At 35.3% G+C, this 18,607-nt stretch overlaps 1 protein-coding gene across 1 annotated transcript in view; it reads left to right on the plus strand.

The window, feature by feature from the left end:
• The window catches only part of ZEB1 (zinc finger E-box binding homeobox 1), a 186,211-nt gene that overhangs the window by 140,957 nt on the left and 26,647 nt on the right, over window positions 1–18,607 (plus strand). The window contains exon 3 of the mRNA XM_037037202.1: window positions 11,977–12,036. Coding sequence (XP_036893097.1) covers window positions 11,977–12,036 — 60 coding nt within the window. The remainder of the gene's footprint in view (window positions 1–11,976; window positions 12,037–18,607) is intronic.

Consider the following 18,607-nt stretch of genomic DNA (forward strand, 5'->3'; position numbering starts at 1 on the left):
TTTTTTTGGTTTCTCTGTAGAGAACCAAAGCCATGAACACCTAAAATATTAGCGTAAAAAATGAATCACGTCTTCCCCCCATCGAACCCCAAATGTAATTTCCTTTCCTTTGAAACTCACAAAAGTTCCATCATTTCTTGATTTTTTTAAAAAAAGATTTTATTTATTTATTTTTAGAGAGGAGGGAAGGGAGGGAGAATGAGAAGGAGAGAAACATCAATGTGTGGTTGCCTCTCGAGTATCCCCACACTGGGGACCCAGCCCACAACTCAGGCATGTGCCTGGACTGGGAATCGAACCTATGACCCATGGCACTCAAATATGGAACAGGCTGACAGGGTCCAGAGGGGAGAGGGGAGAGAATCATAGGGGAAAAAGGGATGGACTCACATGAACAAGTATAAAGGACACATGGACAAGAACTAAGGGTGGGGGGCAGAAATGGGAGGGAGATGGGGAGCACTGGGCGGGGGGGGGCAGGGCTAGGAATATAAGACAGAAAACTGTACTTGAGCAAGAATTAAATAAAAAATAAATAAATACATAAATAAATTCTATTGTCTTAACATATTTTCAACTTTACATTCTCTTTGTAGGGAAGATAAATAATATAAATTGACAGTGTTTCAACATGTCTATCCTCATCTTACAAGAGCTCTTTGGTTCAACCAAAAACTCTTATGCCTGTGTCAGTTAAATGTTTTAAAATATATACAGTGTTACTTTTGAGATACCTGTTTTATAGGTCCCTCCTATTTTAGTTTTTCAAATTAGATAAACTAATACAATAATGTAAATATTGTTTAATATATTAGGTATTTCTTTTTAAAAATATTTTAAGTATGTATCTTTAGAGGGGAAGAGAAGGAGAGAAATATCAATGTATGGTTATCTCTCATGGGTCCCCCACTGGGAACTGGCCTGCAACCCAGGCATGTGCCCTGACTGGGAATCGAACCACTATCCTTTGGTTCACAGGCCTGTGCTGAATCCACTGAGCCACACCAGCCAGGGCAAGCTATTTCTTAATGTTTTAAAATTGATGAATTTAAAAAATGATCCCAAGTAATAGTGACTTAGCACATTTTTTAAGTTTTTTAACTCTGTAGAAATTTACATGTTTACAAAAATGCCAAGACAGTAAATATGTCTTTATGATAAACATATCTAAAATTCTGATCTTATAATCCATAGCAATAAGAGTTTATGGGGCACAAGCTATAATAAAACAGTAAGTAACCTATGCCAAGAACATATCCTTTGCCCCATAATTCAGTACTGAGCCTACTTGTAGTCATCTCTCAAGATCCAGTTTAACCTACTACTCTTGGAACCTTTTTCAGCCAAAGGTGTTATGTAATGTATTATAGAAAAAACTCAGGACAGGCTTCAAGTCTTCACTATAGCACAATGTCTCTTCTCTTACTTTATTTTTCAATTACAGCTTACATTAAGCATTATTTTGTAATACCTTCAGTTGTATAGCATAGTGGTTAGACAGTCACATACTTTTTACAAAGTGTTACCCTGATATTTCCAGTACCCACCTGGTACCATACATAGTTATCACAGTATAATTGTCTGTATTCCTGTGATGTACTTTATATCCCCATGACTGTTTTGTAACTACCAATATGTACTTCTTAATTTTTTCCCCTTTGAGTTCCACTTTTTTATCTGGGATCAAATCCCATTCTCCAATAGAAAACCAAATCTCCTTGCATAAATGCTGATCCTAGAACTGAGGTAGGGAAAATATTAAATAAGCTTGGAACACAGGAAACACAGAGAGTCCCAAACAAGATGAACCCTAAGAGGCTCATACACCAAGCCACATCATAATTAAAATGCAAAAGTTTAAATACAAAGAGAGACTCTTAAAAGCAGCAAGAGAAAAGCAGTTAGTTACTGAGAGAGGAGCTCCCATCTGGCTTCCAGCTGATTTATCAACAGAAACTTTGCAAAACAGAAGAGACTGGATAGAAATATTCAAAGTGATGAAAAGTAAGGACCTACATCCCAGACTACTCTGTCCAACAAGGCTATCACTTAGAATGGAAGGACAGATAAAGAGCTTTCCAGACAAGAAAAAAAAAAACAAAACTAAAATTCATCACCACCAAATCAGTATTACCAGACATGTTAAAGGAATTTCTTGAAGAAGGAGAAATCAAAATTATGAATGATAAAATAGCAGTAAACCACATACTTCAGGGTCCTGTTGATCTCCCTTCACACTGCAGGATGCCAGCTTACTTTTCCACCATTGCAGAGCTGCTCTTGATAACTTGAACTTTGGGAACAAGGATGAATAGGGCTAATTCTGCCTTTCCTGAGGACTAGAAATTTTCTAGTGAGGTCTGGTTTGGGTTTTGAGAGACTTGCCTCTTTTCTGAAAAACTGGAGAACTGGGAAGACTGACATAATAAATGAACATTCAGTTGCAATTCCAACTTTTACGTATTAGCTAAGAAAAATAATACTGAGTAAATATACCTGTGCAGGCCTAGAGCTAATTGCTTCCCTGTACTTTTTTTTTCATTTTTAAAACAACTTTGTGTAGTAGATATTAGCTTCATGTTATAAATAAGGATACTGTGGTTCATAAAGATTAATATCTTGCCAAAATGACACATTAAATATGGAAGTCCAAGATTTGAACCCAAGTCTCTAACTTCAAAGCATACTATTATTTTCTTTTACCTACAAGCCTAACAGGAAAAATATATATACACACAGACACGTCCATATGTACATGGAATGTAACATTTTGTGTGAAGTGCATATAGACAGCAATAAGGAAGTGCTTTCATCCCAGCATCAGCACCCATCCACATAGATCTCTTCTCTTTTCTTGGTTCTTCATGCTACTCCTTTTTAATCATGCCATTCCCTCACCACAAACCCTGGCAACTGCGATCTATTCTCTGTCACTAGTTTGTCTTTTTGAGAACATCATCCTCAAAAACCATATAGTATAAAACATTTATATCAGGCTGCTTTCATACAGCATGTCTTTGAGGCTCATTCAGGTTATCAGTAGTTTGACTCTTTATTGTTGAGTATTCTGTTTTATGGACACATAAATGGTTTTTATTTCTGGAGTAACATATTAAGTGTATAAATTGTTTCCAGGGATGCTGTACCATCCCACTAGTAATACATGAAAGATCCAGTTTCTCCACATCCTCACCAGTGTTTGATTCTGTTTACTTCAGCCACTCTCATAGGTGTGTTTTTTATACTAGGTGTTGTTTTCACTTGCACTTCCCTCATGGCTGGCGAATTTGAACATCTCTTCATGTGCTCAATTGCCATCTGTATATCTTCTTCAGTGAAGAATCTGTCCATGGCTTTTGTGCACTTTCTAATCAGCATATTTTGTTTTATTACTTTTATTATTGTTTTTAGCATTCCTTATAGATGTAGTAAATATTTTCTCTCAATCTATAGTTTGTCTTTTCATTCTCTTATATTAGCCTTTCACACAACGAAACTTAAAAAAGATTTTTAAAAAATTCTTAGCCAAGGATATGTTTATCAACTTTTAAATCAAAAGAGAGAGAGTGAGCCCTGGCTGGTGTAGCTCAGTGGACTGAGCATGGGCCTGTGAAGCAAAGGGTCACTGGTTCAATTCCCAGTCAGGGCACATGCCTGGGTTGCAGGCCAGGTCCCCAGTAGGGGACACATGAGAGGCAACCACACATTGATGTTTCTCTCCCACTCTTTCTCCTTCCTTTCCCCTCTCTCTAAAAATAAATAAATAAAATACTTTTAAAAAAAGAGAGACAGACAGACAGACATTGATGTGAGAGAGAAGCATCTTTTGGTTGCCTCCCACATGCACACTGACCAGGATCAAACCCACAGCCTAGGTATGTGCCCTCCTAACCAGGAATCAAGCCCTCAGTGTTTTGGTGTGCAGGGTGGTGCTCCAACCAACTGAGCCACCTGGCCAGGACAAAAGTTTTAGATTTTGATTTGATTAGGCTCATTTTATCAGTTTTTCCTTTTATCTATTATGCTTTGAGTGTCTTGTTGAAGAACTCTTTGCTTAACCCCAGATCACCATAATTTTCTCCTTTGTGTTCTTCACTTTTTAATTAGATCTATTACCTATTTTGAGTTAATTTTTGTAAGATAGAAGATTAAGGTGCAGTTCATTTTTTTGGATAGGAATGTCTAATTGTTTTTATACTCTTGGAAAGACTATCCTTTCCCTATTGAATTGCCCTGTACCTCTGTCAGAAAGTGTCTGTACTTGGGCAGGGAGCTATTTCTGGACTCTGTTCTGTTGGTCTGTGTGTCTGCCCTTCTGCCAGTGCCACGTCTTACTACTGTTTCTTAATGGTAAGGCTTAAAATTAGATAATATTATTCTTCCAACATCTTCTTTAGAAATTGTTTTGACTCTTGTAGTTCCTCTTCCTTTACATTTGAATTTTAGAATAATCTTCTCTATGTAAAAATCCTGCTGGAACTTTGATTTAAATTTTGCTAAATCTGTAGATCAATTTGAGAAGGACAAATACCTTTATTGTGTTGAAGAGTTTTCTAATTAATAAACATGGTATGTCTCTCCATTAATTTAGATCTCCTTTGGTTTCTTGTGCTTATGAGAAGATCTTTTTATTTTTTTCCAGGTTTATTGAAATATCTTTGACATATAACACTAAGTTTAAGATGTACCATACGATTTAATGTATGTTTATATGATGAAATGATAACCATAATAAGGTTAGTTAATACATCTATTGCTTCCCATAATGAACCATATTTGTGTGTGGTAAGAACGTTTGAGATCTACTCTCTTAAGTGTACAATTACGGTGTACATTCCCCATGCTGGACAGTAAGTTCTCAGAAGTTACTCATCTTACAACTGGAAGTTTGTGCTTTTTGATTGCCACTTTCCCACCCTCCACCCCTCTCCAGACCTTGGCAACCAACAATCTGCTTTCTGTTTCTGTGATCCTGTAAGGAAATGATACATTATTTGTCTTTCTCTGTCTGACTTATTTCACCTAGCATAATGTTGCAAATTACAGAATTTGCTTTTTTGGAGGTAACTGAATAGTATTAAATTGAAAATACTAATTGAAAATATTAAGAATAATGTATACTTTAAATATTAAAATATACATACAGTCTGTCTAGAAAAAGTCCAGCCATTTTTACTGTAACAAGAGTGATTTGCACAACATCAGTGTAATCTGGCAGCCTAAGAGAGTGGACTGGAGTACATATGCATGAACAATGTTGACTTCACTGTGCTAGTCAGCGGGGGTAGTAGACACCATTGAGTGAGCATGTGCACTGTGTGGCTGTCACATTCAAAATGACTGAGTGAGTAGAGGAATGAATCTGCATCAGATTTTCTGTTAAGCTTGAATATTCTTCCACGAAAATTATTTGGGTGATTCAGAAGGCTGCAGCTGTAGGCAACTGGTGATTGGCAGCTTCATCATGACAACACACCTGCTTGTGCATCACATACTGTGTAGAGTGTTTTGGCAAAACATCAAATCAACCAGATGACTTAGCCCCCTGCACCCCAGATTTGACACCCTGAGACTTCTGGCTTTTCCCCAAACTAAAATCACCTTTGAAAGGGAAGATATTTCAGACCATAGATGAGATTCAGGAAAATACAACAGGGCAGCTGATGGCAATTGAGAGAACTGTGTGAGGTCCCAAGGTGCCTACTTTGAAGGGGACTGAGGTGTCATTGTCCTATGTATGATGTTTCTTGCATCTTCTTCAATCAGTGGCTCTTTTTCATGTTACATGGCTGGATACCTTCTGAACAGACCTCATATACTTTTAATTTATTTTTAATTATAGTTGACATACAATATTGTATTAGTTTCAGGTATGCAGTATAGTGATTAGACATTTATATCCATGCATATGTATTGATATAAGTACTTAATAAATGGGGAGAGAAGTACTAACTAAAGTAATAATTCTTAAAAAAATTTTTTTTGAGGAACCTCTGTACTGTTTTTCATGGTAGCTGTACCAATTTGCGATTCTACCAGCAATGTATCAGGGTTTCCTTTCCTCCACATCTTCACCAGCATTATCTTTGCAGTAATAGCCATTCTGACAGGTGTGAGGTGATACCTCAAAGTGGTTTTGATTTGCATTTTCCTAATGATATGTAATGTTGAAAACCTTTTCAAAACCTTTCAATATTGAAAACCTTAAAAAACCTTTTTGTAAAACCTTTCATTTGTATATCTCCTTTGGAAAAATGTCTATTCCTCTCTTTTGACCTTTTTTAAATTGGTTATTTGGGTTTGTTGCTGTCAAGTTGTTTAATTTCTTTGTACATTTTTAATATTAACCCCTTTTCAGATGCAGTGTATGATTTTCAGACATTTTCTTCCAGTCCACTGGTTGCCTTTTTATTTTGTTGATGGTTTCTGTTGCCATGGAGAAGATTTTTAGTTTGTAGTACTACTCATTTATTTTTTTGTTGCATGTGCTTTTGATGTCCTATCCAATAAAAAATCATGGCTGAGACCAATGTCATGGAACTTTTCCCCCATGTTTTCTTCTAGAATTTTTATGGCTTCATGTTACATTGAAATCTGCAGTCCATTTCAAGTTACTTTTTGTGAGTTGTGTGAGATAGGAGTTGAGTATTATTCTTTTACATGTGAATATCCAGTTTTCTCAACACTACTTATTAAAGAGACTATTGCCCTGGCTGGTATAGCTCAGTGGATTGAGCACAGGCCTGCAAACCAGACAATCACAGTTTGATTCCCAATCAGGGTTGCAGGCCATTTCCCAGCAGGGGATGCATGAGAGGCAACCATACATTGATATTTCTCTCCCTCTCTCCTTCCCTTCCCCTCTAAAGATAAATAAATAAAATCTTTAAAAATTTTAAAGAAAATAGACTATCATTTCCCCCTTTGAGTATTCTTGGTTCCTCTGTCAAATATTACTGACCAATATGTGAAGGCGTTTATTTCTGGGCTCTCTATTCTTTCCCATTAGTCTTATGTGTCTGTTTTTATGCTAGTACCATACTGTTTTGATTTCTATAACCTTTGATATAGTTTGAAATTAGGAAGTGTGACATGTACTGCATAATTTCTCAAGATTACTTTGGCTATTGGGGTCTTTTGTGATGCTGTTTAAATTTAGGATTTTTTTCTGTTTATATAAAAAAATGCCATTGGAATTTTGATAGGTATTGCATTGAATCTGTACATGACTCTGGGTAGTATGGACATTTTGACCATATGAATTCTTCCAAAATTCAAAACCGCTGGATATCTTTGTATGTATTTGTGTTTTCTTCAGTTTATTTCATCACTGTCTTATAGTGCTAAATGTACAAATCTTTTAACTCCTTGTTAAATTCTTATGTATTTTATTGTTTTTGATGCAGTTGTAAATGAGACTTACATTTCTTTTTCAAGTAGTTCCTTGCTAGTGTCTAAAGATGCAACTGATTTTTCTATGTTGATTTTTTTTCATCCTGCCATAGGTCTTCTCTGATCAGTGTTTTGTATTTTCAAAATAATACAAAACACAAAGAATGTATTTTGTGAGATTTACACCTATGTACTAATTTTTTGGCAGTAGGAACTGTTGCAAATGTTTTATTTTTAATTTAGTTTCCATGGCTGTTATATAGTAAGCGATATGGTTGATTTCTTTGTGTTGACCTTGGATCCTATAGACTTGGTAGTTTTAGAAACTTTTTGTAAATTTCCTTGGGATTCTGTGTAGACAGTGTTCTCAAATAGGGAGAGATTGAGTTCTCCCTTTCTAATCTGCAAACCTTACATTGTTATTGACTTATTACAAGCTGTTAGGAGTGATGAGAGTGACGATTTTCCTTTTTCCCAGTTTTAGAGGCTAAGTATTCAGTCTTTGACCTCAAAGAATGTTAGATGTAGGTTTGTTGTAGATCCTCTTTGTCAAACTAAGTTTCTGTTCCTAGTTTGTTGAGAGTTTTCATCCTGAACAGATGGTGAAGTTTTTTTCAAATTTAAGTGCATTTTCTGCATCAGTTAATGATACTATGATTTTGTTTCTTTAGCCTGTTAAAACAGTGAAATGCATTAACGGATTTTCGAATGTTGAACCGCCCTTGGATTTCCTGGAAAGCCCTACTTAGTCATTTTTTTTTCGTATATTGCTGAATTTGTCCTGGTAATATTTTGTTGAAGATTTTCGTATCAATTATCATGAGAGATACTGGTCTATAATTTTTTCTTTTTTTGTACTGATGTTGTATGGTTTGGTATCAGGGTAATCCTCACCTCATAAAATGAATTACAAAGTGATCCTTTCTCGTATTTTCTTGGAAAGATTGTTTAAATTTAATGCTTGCTATCTCCTATTTAAGTGTTCTGGTAAAACTTGTAAGAAAAACCATTTAGGCCTAGAGTTTTGTTTGGTATGGATTTAGGGGAAGGTTTTAAACTATAAATTCAAAATATAAGTTTTTAAAATAGTTACAGGAACATTTAGGTTAGCCATTATATCTTGAATAAGTTTTAATAGTTTCTAGTTTTTAAGGAATTGGTCTGTTTTGAAGTTTTTTAATTTATGTCTGTAAAGATGCAGATCTTTTAAGTCTTTTATGAAAATAGCCAACGACTACCATGGCACTTCCTCTGTGGCTGGTAGAGCGCTGAGGATACCCTGTGTCAACTTTAATACTGTCATCCTACCCCGAAAAATACTGTTAACCCTCCTGATTTATATTTTGTGAACGGATCATGTACCACCTCACAAGCTACTTAGAGGACATATAAAAATTTTCATTTTAAGTGTAAGTAGTTAAAAACAATGTAATTTCTGACATATTGAAAACATTGACTTCTTAAGTTTTTAAAAACTTTTTCACATTTTTGTTGTTCAAGTACAGTTGTGTTAACATTTATTTTTATTGAATTTATTGGGTGACATTGGTTAATACGATTATATAGGTTTAAGTGTTCATTTCTGTGGTAGTAAAGGGTACAAAGGTCAAATATGTGGTGACAGAGATGATTTGACTTTGGGTAGTTGGGCAAACATTGACATTTTTAATGTCATTTTCATATGTGAAATCCATAGCTAAACTGTGCCTCTGATCAGTTATTTTTTTAAAAAATGAACAAACTCTTCTTTAAGAGTCAGAAATGCATATCATAAGTGTTTACTATTTGAACTCGTAGTAGTCCCTTACTATTTTTTATTATGTGCTGGTTCTGTAGTGACACTCACTTTGCATTTGTACCATTAGTAATTTGTGGTTTCCTTCCTTTTTTGTCCATCTTACTACACCTTCGCCCCATCCCTAACCACTGACAAACACTAAGCTGTTCTCCATTTTATAATTTTGTCATTTCAAGAATGTTATATAAATGGAATCCTACTGTATGTAATCTTTGTTTGGATTGGCTTTTCGTCTCTTTCTGAAGCTTTTTGAAGATCATCTAAGTTGTTGTGTGTATAGTTTGTTCCTTTTTATTGCTGAGCAGTATTTCATGACTTATTTTTCAACTATATTTTGCCATTATTTGAAAATAAAGTCTTGTTATTCAGAAGATTTTTTCATCTATATATTTTCTTTTGACTTTAGACAAAAACAAAAACTTAGGAGCATCCTATTTTTCCTTTCTATTGCATGTAGGTTAGTCGTTCATAATGGGCTGACATTATTGAGTCTTACAGGAGAGAAAATCTTTTGTACAAGTATATTCTACTGTTTTCCTCCTCTTATATGTCCTGTGCTAGAAGATCAAAACACATGAGGAAGATGCTGCTTGAAAAATATTTAGAACAGTCTCTGTTCCAGAATATCCTCATGCTGGTCTGTGGACAGAGCAGGAAAGAGCCTGTCCTGGACAATACTCAGCACTGAAAGAAGTGTATTCACATTGCAGGCAAGCATTAGGATCTTTCTGTTTTCATTAGTCAGCCTGGTTTTAGTTGTTGAACCAAAATTCTAGCCTCAATAATGAGGGAAGGAATGTGGACTTCCAGTTTTGTAAATGTGGCAAGTAAGTCTGAACTATGTTAAATGTTCATCTAAGGAAGGAGGAGCCTAGATTTTAATCCAAGCAGAAAAAAAGGATTGAAGAAGTGAATAAATAATAGTATTATAGGCAGTGTTTAAATCAGCTATAATAATAATTAAGTAAAAAAATAATAATTTCCAGAATATTTGGAAATTATTGTCAGCGTTATCTTCTACCTTAGTAAGAAGTAACTGCTAGTTTTAATTTTCATTTAAGGAAAAATAGAGGACATAGGTATATAACAATATATTATTATCATATAATTACCCAGTTGTCATTACTGTTTATTATATTAGTTTAAGTAAATGCTTTGGAGAAAGAGAAAAGGATATTAGAGATTCTCAGATGCTTAGCAAACACTGGTGCTTATCTAACATTATTGGAAACACCATCCCAGGGATTTTTAAGTTGTCATTTTGCTGATAGCAAGCATAAACTGAGAATTCTTCAGTGGAAGTTGATATCATCATTATCTACTTTACATGTGTTTTTATGCTGACCTAAAGAAGTTTGTGCGTGTTTTAACTATTTTTCCACACACTGATCATCTTTAAATACTAGTATAAAAGTTAATGAGTAAAGAAAATCAAATGAGTAAATCCACCTAATAATCCAGGGCACTTGAAGAAATACATGCTTTAATGTGAACAAAGATTTTACTTGATTACTGTTCTGTTAATTCAGTTATCAAACTTAGGGGAAATCTAAATCAAGGTTTTCAACTGACATATTCAATGGGATTTCTTTGGGGTACAGATGACTGACTACACAGTGTTTTACTATGACTTAATAAGTATTCTGATAATATGATACATACTCTGCTACTCATTTTCAAAAAGTATTTATCTGTAGATGTTCTGTTTTTTTAAGATTTTAGTTATTTATGTATCTTTAGAGGGGAAGGAGAGAGGGAGAGAAACATCAATGTATGGTTTCCTTTTGTGCATCCCCTGCTGGGAGTTGGCCTGCAGGGAACCCGCCTGCAACCCAGGCATGTGCCCTGACTGGGAATCAAACCTCAATCCTCTGGTTTGCAGGCCCCGTGCTCAGTCCACTGAGCTACACCAGTCAGGGTCTTATCTGTAGATGTTCTTAATAAATTATTATAATAAATAAAATGTACCTGAACATATAATACATACTTTTTGCTTGCCAAGATAATATGCATATTGATTCTCTCCGATCTTATGCTGTACAAAAGAGTGAATCAGCCCACTTGGTTTACCTAAATAACACTAACCAAGTAAACATATAGGAGGCAGAGGAGAATAGACATGAACAGAGTGAAAGTATATTGCCTAGGGTGTTAACTCTGGTCTGAAATTTGGTCTGGTCTTCTTTCTAGTTGTCTGGTGCTCTAGTCAGACAAGCCAGGGTGTAGTTAAAGGAGGTTTTAAAGCCCTTCAGACCTGCATTCAAATTCCACTTACACAACCTAAAGCTGCGTGTCCTTGGGCAAGTTATTTAACCTCCCAGGGTCTTAAGATTTGGTTTGGGTTTTTTAAACTTATAAAATAGTTAGTTATGAAAGTTAAAGGAAGTAAGTTTATAAAGCATCTAACACAGTGCCTAGAACATAGAAATCTGTGCTTTGGAGAAGAAATGAAAAAAGAATCCTACTGTGTATAGATAGGTAGGGCACCTATTCAAAAAAAAATACTGACATCCCACTATGCATATAACTCTAATATATTTATAATTCCAGTATTATGTATCAATCTTTACTAATTTTGTATCTCTAAAATATATTGTGAGTTTGTTAAAAAACTATCTGCTTGATTTCTTTATAAAGCTTTAGTTTTCAAGGACAAATTACTATATTTATAAAAGAAAAAATCCAAATTTAAATATAATCTAAAAGTATTCTTTTCAGATTTCTAGAAGTTCAAGTGTTTGTGACACATGGATCTGTTTTAATCCTTTGCTCTTTGATTTTAACAGAAAAAGAAGGACAAGAAATCCTGGGGCCTGAAGCTCAGGTCGATGAGGCAGGATGCACAGGTACTCTCTGGGCAATTCCTTTCATGCTATAGTTGTTGAACAAGGTCTTTTGTGTCCCTGGTTTGTGCATTTGTGAGTCCTGAATTTAGTTGTTTTCCTCCTCTTTTATCTTGTCCTTTTTAAATGTTTAAGTACCTAGGCATAGATACTTACATAAAAAAGTTAGAAGTTTGTATTTCTTTAAATACAATTGTAAATGTATAGATTCATATAATAGAGCAGATTTTCATTTTCATCAAGGATGACAAGTAATCTACAGATAATCAGAAAAATAAGTATTTGAATGATGATTTAAACTTATGTCAAGCTTTTTACCAAAGTTGGAGAAATGCAGATCTAATTATTTTGAGTTTCATTATTAGTTACCAGGATCTTCTTTGAATTGCCCCCAAGACAGAAGGCAGAAAAGATTAAGCAAATACGGGTTATCTATGAGCTGGATGATAATCATTAATATTGATGAGTTGAATGAACATTTCACAGCAAACAGGAGAATCAAAAATTCTTCTTGTGTGATTTCCGTGAGTGAAAAAATTCAAAATGAAGTTAGATTGTATGCCTCTAGGTGACTGAAAGTACATATGCCCTTAAACTTAAGGCTATTCCTTTATAATGAATTCAAATCAGATTTAAGAAGCAAAAGAGTACGGATGAAACCAAAATCAAGATCTTACATAGGATAATACTAGGCACTTAAACTGTGTCACATGAGTCGGATAGAACTCTTAAAATGTAAACTTCAAAACTGAATTCCAAAATATGCAGTCATTCTCTCAAAATACTGTACTTGATAGTAGTATAACTGTATTTTGTATTCTGAACCATAAGTTAGATATTTCTGTAATATAGTTTTAATTAAATTTGTTTTTTATTTTCTTCCTTGATTTAACATTTATAGATTTCTTTTTCTTTGCAGTACATTTTAGGTCCACTCCATATATCTTTATAAATTACTTTTAATTATGTAAGATGAGTGTGTTTCATAGTAATGTGTCAAAATACACCATTATCTATAATATAAACATTTACACTGCTGTATTTGTCAGTCAGTTCTGTAAAACACAGAGTAGATCCTTGTGCTGCGATTAAAGGTGCATTCCAAATTATTTAAGTAATAATGGAATACATGGTCATTGACAGTGCCTGCAGCCTAAGATTTTATATTCTGCCCTTAACTTGGTTGTGTTTAACTTACATAAATAGTGTATTCAGGTATGCTTGTTATCAAATATTTGTCACCCAACTTATACATTGTGCAAAATATTTAATTGGGATGTTTGTTGTTAGTAAAATAGTGTTAATGAACACAAAAAAGCTACTATTAATTACTTTTTACCTACTGTTAAACTTTGATGCCTTATATTACCAGAGTTACAAAAAATTGTTTGCCCTTTTAAGTAAAATACCATCAAAAAGGACATTTTATAGTTCTAAGTTTACAGTTTTTACCTCACAATTTGCTCTTCACTACAAAAATGAATGAATTCTGCTATGAACATAGGTGTGCATATAGTCTTTCAAATTGGTGTTGCAGGATTCTTAGGATATATTCCCAGAGGTGGAATCACTGGGTCAAAAAGCAGTTCCATTTCTAATTTTTTGAGGAAATTCCATACCGTTTTCCACAGTGACTGCACCAGTCTGCTTTCCCACCAACAGTACACTAGGGTTATTATGTTAAGTGAAATAAGCCAGTCAGTGAGAAACAAATACCATATGATCTCACTTATATGTAGAATCTAATGAACAAAATAGAAACTGAGGCACAGGTACATAGAGGAAGAGGGAGAGAGGGGACTGGATGAAAAAAGGTGAAAGGGTTACCCAAAGAACACACCATATTTTTTGGACTATAAGACACACTCCCCGCCAAAGCCAAATTTGGGGGGAATAGTGGTTGTTAATACTGCTGTTGAGTTCTGTGTTTACATTTACAGGTAAAAATATTGTGTTATTTATGTTATTAAATATTTTACCACATTTTTTGCTTCAAAAGTTTTTTTCCTGTTTTCCTCCTCTAAAACCTAGGTGCGTCTTATGGTCCAAAAACACAGGTATGTGTGTGACTCACTGACACAGAAGACAGTGCGGTGGTGGCCTGAGGGAAGGGATGTGGGGGCTGAGTAGATGTGGGCCAGGGGTAGGGGCTGGAGACATCTATAATAGTGTACACAAAAATAAAGTTAAAAAATGAATTCTTTCAGTTTGATGTACTGAGTAATACATAATTTCCCCTCCCCTGCAAAAAAAAATCATGACTGGAAAGTAGAGTAACCTTTTATGAACCACAGTTGTTGCTGAAATGTAAGGTATTCCCCCACCTGCAAGAAGATGACCCCTGCTACATTATTTCCCTACTCCATGTGGAATTAGGAGTAAGAAAACATTTAATAAAGCCCCAATATGTACAGTTGTAAGGAAAGAAGAATGGAATTAGACATTTGAGACTTTGGAGCAGTTCTACATAAAGTAAAATGTGCTTTTATTACTTCCTTGACTTTTAAGGGAGTAATGTGCTGACAAAGTAGACAACATTGTACAGAGGTTCCATCATTTGTTCAGAACTTTGTCAGATCATTTCTATAGCTGACTTGCTTTTGCAGTTCATGCAGTTAAGAGAGCTATAATTTCAGTGTAGTATGATAGAGAAAGAAAAAAGGGAAGGAGGGTGGAGGGTTAGTAAAGGGTAAAGTGGAAAAAGATTTGACTTTGGGTGGTAAACACAGTACAATGTATAGATGATCTATCATAAAAGTGTACTTTAAACCTATATTTTATTAGCCATGCAGAAGCTTTTCATTTTGATGAGATCCCATTTGTTTATTCTTTATGTCCCTTGCTCTAAGGGACATATCAGTGAAAATATTGCTTCATGGAATATCTGAGATTTTCTTGCCTATGTTCTCCTCTAGGACTTCAGTGGTGTCAAGACTTACATTTAAGTCTTTTACACACCTTGAATTTATTTTTGTGTATGGTGTAAGTTGGTGATCAAGTTCCATTTTTTTTACATGTAGCTGTGCAGCTCTCCCAACACCATTTGTTGAAGAGGCTATTTTTGCTCCATTTTATGCTGCTGCCCCCTTTGTCAAATATTAATTGACCATAGAGACTTGGGTTTATTTTGGGGCTTTCTGTTATGGGAAAACATGATTGCCAATGATACCTCAGAGAAGGGTTTGATCTCCAAAATATATGAAGAACTCACACAAATCCACTCCAGGAAGACAAACAATCCACTTAAAAATGGGCAAAGGAACAGAATAGACACTTCTCCAAGGAGGACATACAGAGGGCTCATAGACATATAAGAGGATGCTTAGCACACTAGCCATCAGAGAAATGCAAATTAAAACCACAGTGAGGTACCACTTCACACCAGTGACAATGGCCATCATAAACAAAACAACAAACAAGTGTTGAAGAGGTTGTGGAGAAAAGGGGACCCTAGTACACTGTTGGTGGGATTGCAAACTGGTACAGCCACTGTGGAAAACAGAATGGAATTTCCTCAGAAAACTAAGAATGGAACTGCCTTTGGATCTGGCAATTCCACTGCTAGGATTATATCCTAAGAACTCTGAAACACCAATCCAAAAGAACCTATGCACCCCGATGTTCATAGCAGCACAATTTACAGTAGCCAAGTGCTGGAAGCAACCTAAGTGACCATCAGTAAATGAGTGGATCAACAAACTATGGTACAGTTACACAATGGAATACTACACAGCAGAAAGAAAGAAGGAGCTCCTACCCTTTGCAACAGCATGGATGGAGATGGAGAGCATTATGCTAAGTGAAATAAACCAGGTGGTGAAAGACAAATACCACATTGATGTTACCTTTAACTGGAACCTAATCAACAAAACAAACAAGCAAGCAAAATATAACTGGAGATACTGAAATTAAGAACAAACTGATGGTAACCAGAGGGGAGATGGGAGGGGATAATGGGGGAAAAGGATGAAGGGTTTTCAGGAACAACTATAAAGGACACAATGACAAAAACAGGAGGGGGTAAATTCAGGGGAGGGTGATAAGGAAGGCTGGGGTGCAGGGGAGAGGTAGGGGGGAGGCAGAAAACTACTTGAACAACAATAAAACTTTAAAGTATTTAATAAAAATTTTTTAGCTCTATATAATTTTATTAACCAATGCCATCCCAATATATTTAATTTTTTAAAAAATTTTACCTAAAACATACTTTATTCCTTCTAAGCATCCCTTTTGTATTTATATAGTTAATAGTTTTACAAAGTTTCAAAAACTGAGGATAAAAAGAGGACACCTAAGGATACTTTATTCTGATCACAGTAAAATACCAATAGCTAAATAAAACCTTTTATTCTTTAAGTTAAATGATTGTCTATTGTTGCTCCCACTAACTTAGGATTATAACTCCGTAATTCCACATGTGGTGGACAAATGATTCTGGAATTAGTCCTATAACTCATTACTCTGACAGTCAGCTCTGAGCTTTGTCATATCGAAGATACAAATTATTTTTGTATGTTTCTGTGCATTTGCTCCTCTTTCTAGTATTCAAATATATAAGTTTATCAGTCTTAAGACTAGAGAATTTTCTATTCAATATAATATTGGAAGTTCTAGCCACAGCGATCAGACAAGAAAAAGAAATAAAAGGCATCCAAATTGGAAAGGAGGAAACAAAAACTGGCATTATTTGCAGATGACATGATAGTGTACATGGAAAATCCTATAGACTCTACCAAAAAACTGCTTGAACTAATAAATGAATTTGGCAAAACAGTGGGATACAAAGTCAATATCCAGAAATCAAAGGCATTTTTGTATACCAACAATGAATTAGCAGAAGCAGAAATCAAGAAAAAAATCCCATTTGATATAGCAAAAACAAAAATAAAATATCTGGGAATAAACCTAACTGAGGAGGTAAAAGACCTGTTTGCAGAAAACTACACAACACTGAAGAAAGAAATCAAGGAAGATACAAATAAATGAAAATATATACCGTGTTCATGGATTGGAAGAATTAACATCATCAAAATGTCCATACTACCCAAAGCAATTTACAGATTCAATGCAATACCTATTAAAGAACCAATGGCATACTTCACAGACATAGAACAAACACTTCAAAAATTTATATGGAACCATAAAAGACCCCGAATAGCAGCTGCAATTTTGAGAAAGAAGAACAAAGTAGGAGGGATCACAATACCTGATATCAAACTGTATTACAAGGCCACTGTAATCAAAACAGCCTGGTACTGGCATAAAAACAGGCACATAGACCAATGGAATAGAACAGAGAGCCCGGAAATAAACCCAACTCTCTACAGTCAATTAATATTAGACAAAGGGGGCGGTACCATAAAATGGAGTAAAGATAGCCTCTTCAACAAATGGTGTTGGGAGAACTGGACAGCTACATGCAAAAAAATGAAACTCGAGCACCAACTTACACCATACACCAAAATAAATTCACGGTGGATAAAAGACTTAAATATAAGCTGGGAAACCATTAAAGCCCTAGAGGAGAGCATTGGCAGGAAAATCTCAGATATTCCACGCAGCAATATTTTTACTGACACGTCCCCTAGAGCAAGGGATATAAAGGAAAGAATAAACAAATGGGATCTCATCAAAATTAAAAGCTTCTGCATGGCTAAGGAAAACAGTATCAAGATAAAAAGAGAAGCAACAGCTTGGGAAAACATATTTGCCAATGATACCTCAGACAAAGGTTTAATCTCCAAAATATACAAAGAACTCATTCGACTCCACTCACAGAAGACCAACAACCCAATCAAAAAATGGGCAAAGGACTTGAACAGACATTTCTCCAAGGAGGACATACAGAGGATCCAGAGACAAATGAAAAGATGCTCGGTATCTCTAGCTATCAGAGAGATGCAAATTAAAACCACAATGAGATACCACTTTACACGAGTCAGAATGGCTATCATAAACAAAGAAACAAACAACAAGTGCTGGAGAGGTTGTGTGGAAAAGGGGACCCTAGTTCACTGTTGGTGGGATTGCAGACTGATACAACCACTATGGAAAACAGTATGGAATTTTCTAAGAAAACTAAAAATGAATGTGCCTTTTGACCCAGCAATTCCACTCTTAGGAGTAGATCCTAAGAACCCTGAAACACCAATCCAAAAGAACCTCTGCACCCCGATGTTCATAGCAGTACAATTTATGATAGCCAAGAGTTGGAAGCAACCTAGATGCCCGTCGGTAAACGACTGGATCAAAAAGCTATGGTACATTTACACAATGGAATTCTATGCTGCAGAAAGGAAGAAGGAGCTCCTACCCTTTGCAACATCCTGGATGGAACTGGGAAGCATTATGCTGAGCAAAATAAGCCAGGCGGTGAAAGACAAATACCATATGATATCACTGTTAACAGGAATCTAAACAAGAAAACAAACAAGCAAGCAAAATATGACCCATGACACTGAAATATGGAACAGGCTGACAGGGTCCAGAGGGGAGAGGGGAGAGAATCATAGGGGAAAAAGGGATGGACTCACATGAACAAGTATAAAGGACACATGGACAAGAACTAAGGGTG

The sequence above is a fragment of the Sturnira hondurensis genome, unplaced genomic scaffold (assembly GCF_014824575.4).
Source record: "Sturnira hondurensis isolate 20B ecotype Veracruz unplaced genomic scaffold, ASM1482457v3 Scaffold0022910, whole genome shotgun sequence".
NCBI lineage: Eukaryota > Metazoa > Chordata > Mammalia > Chiroptera > Phyllostomidae > Sturnira > Sturnira hondurensis.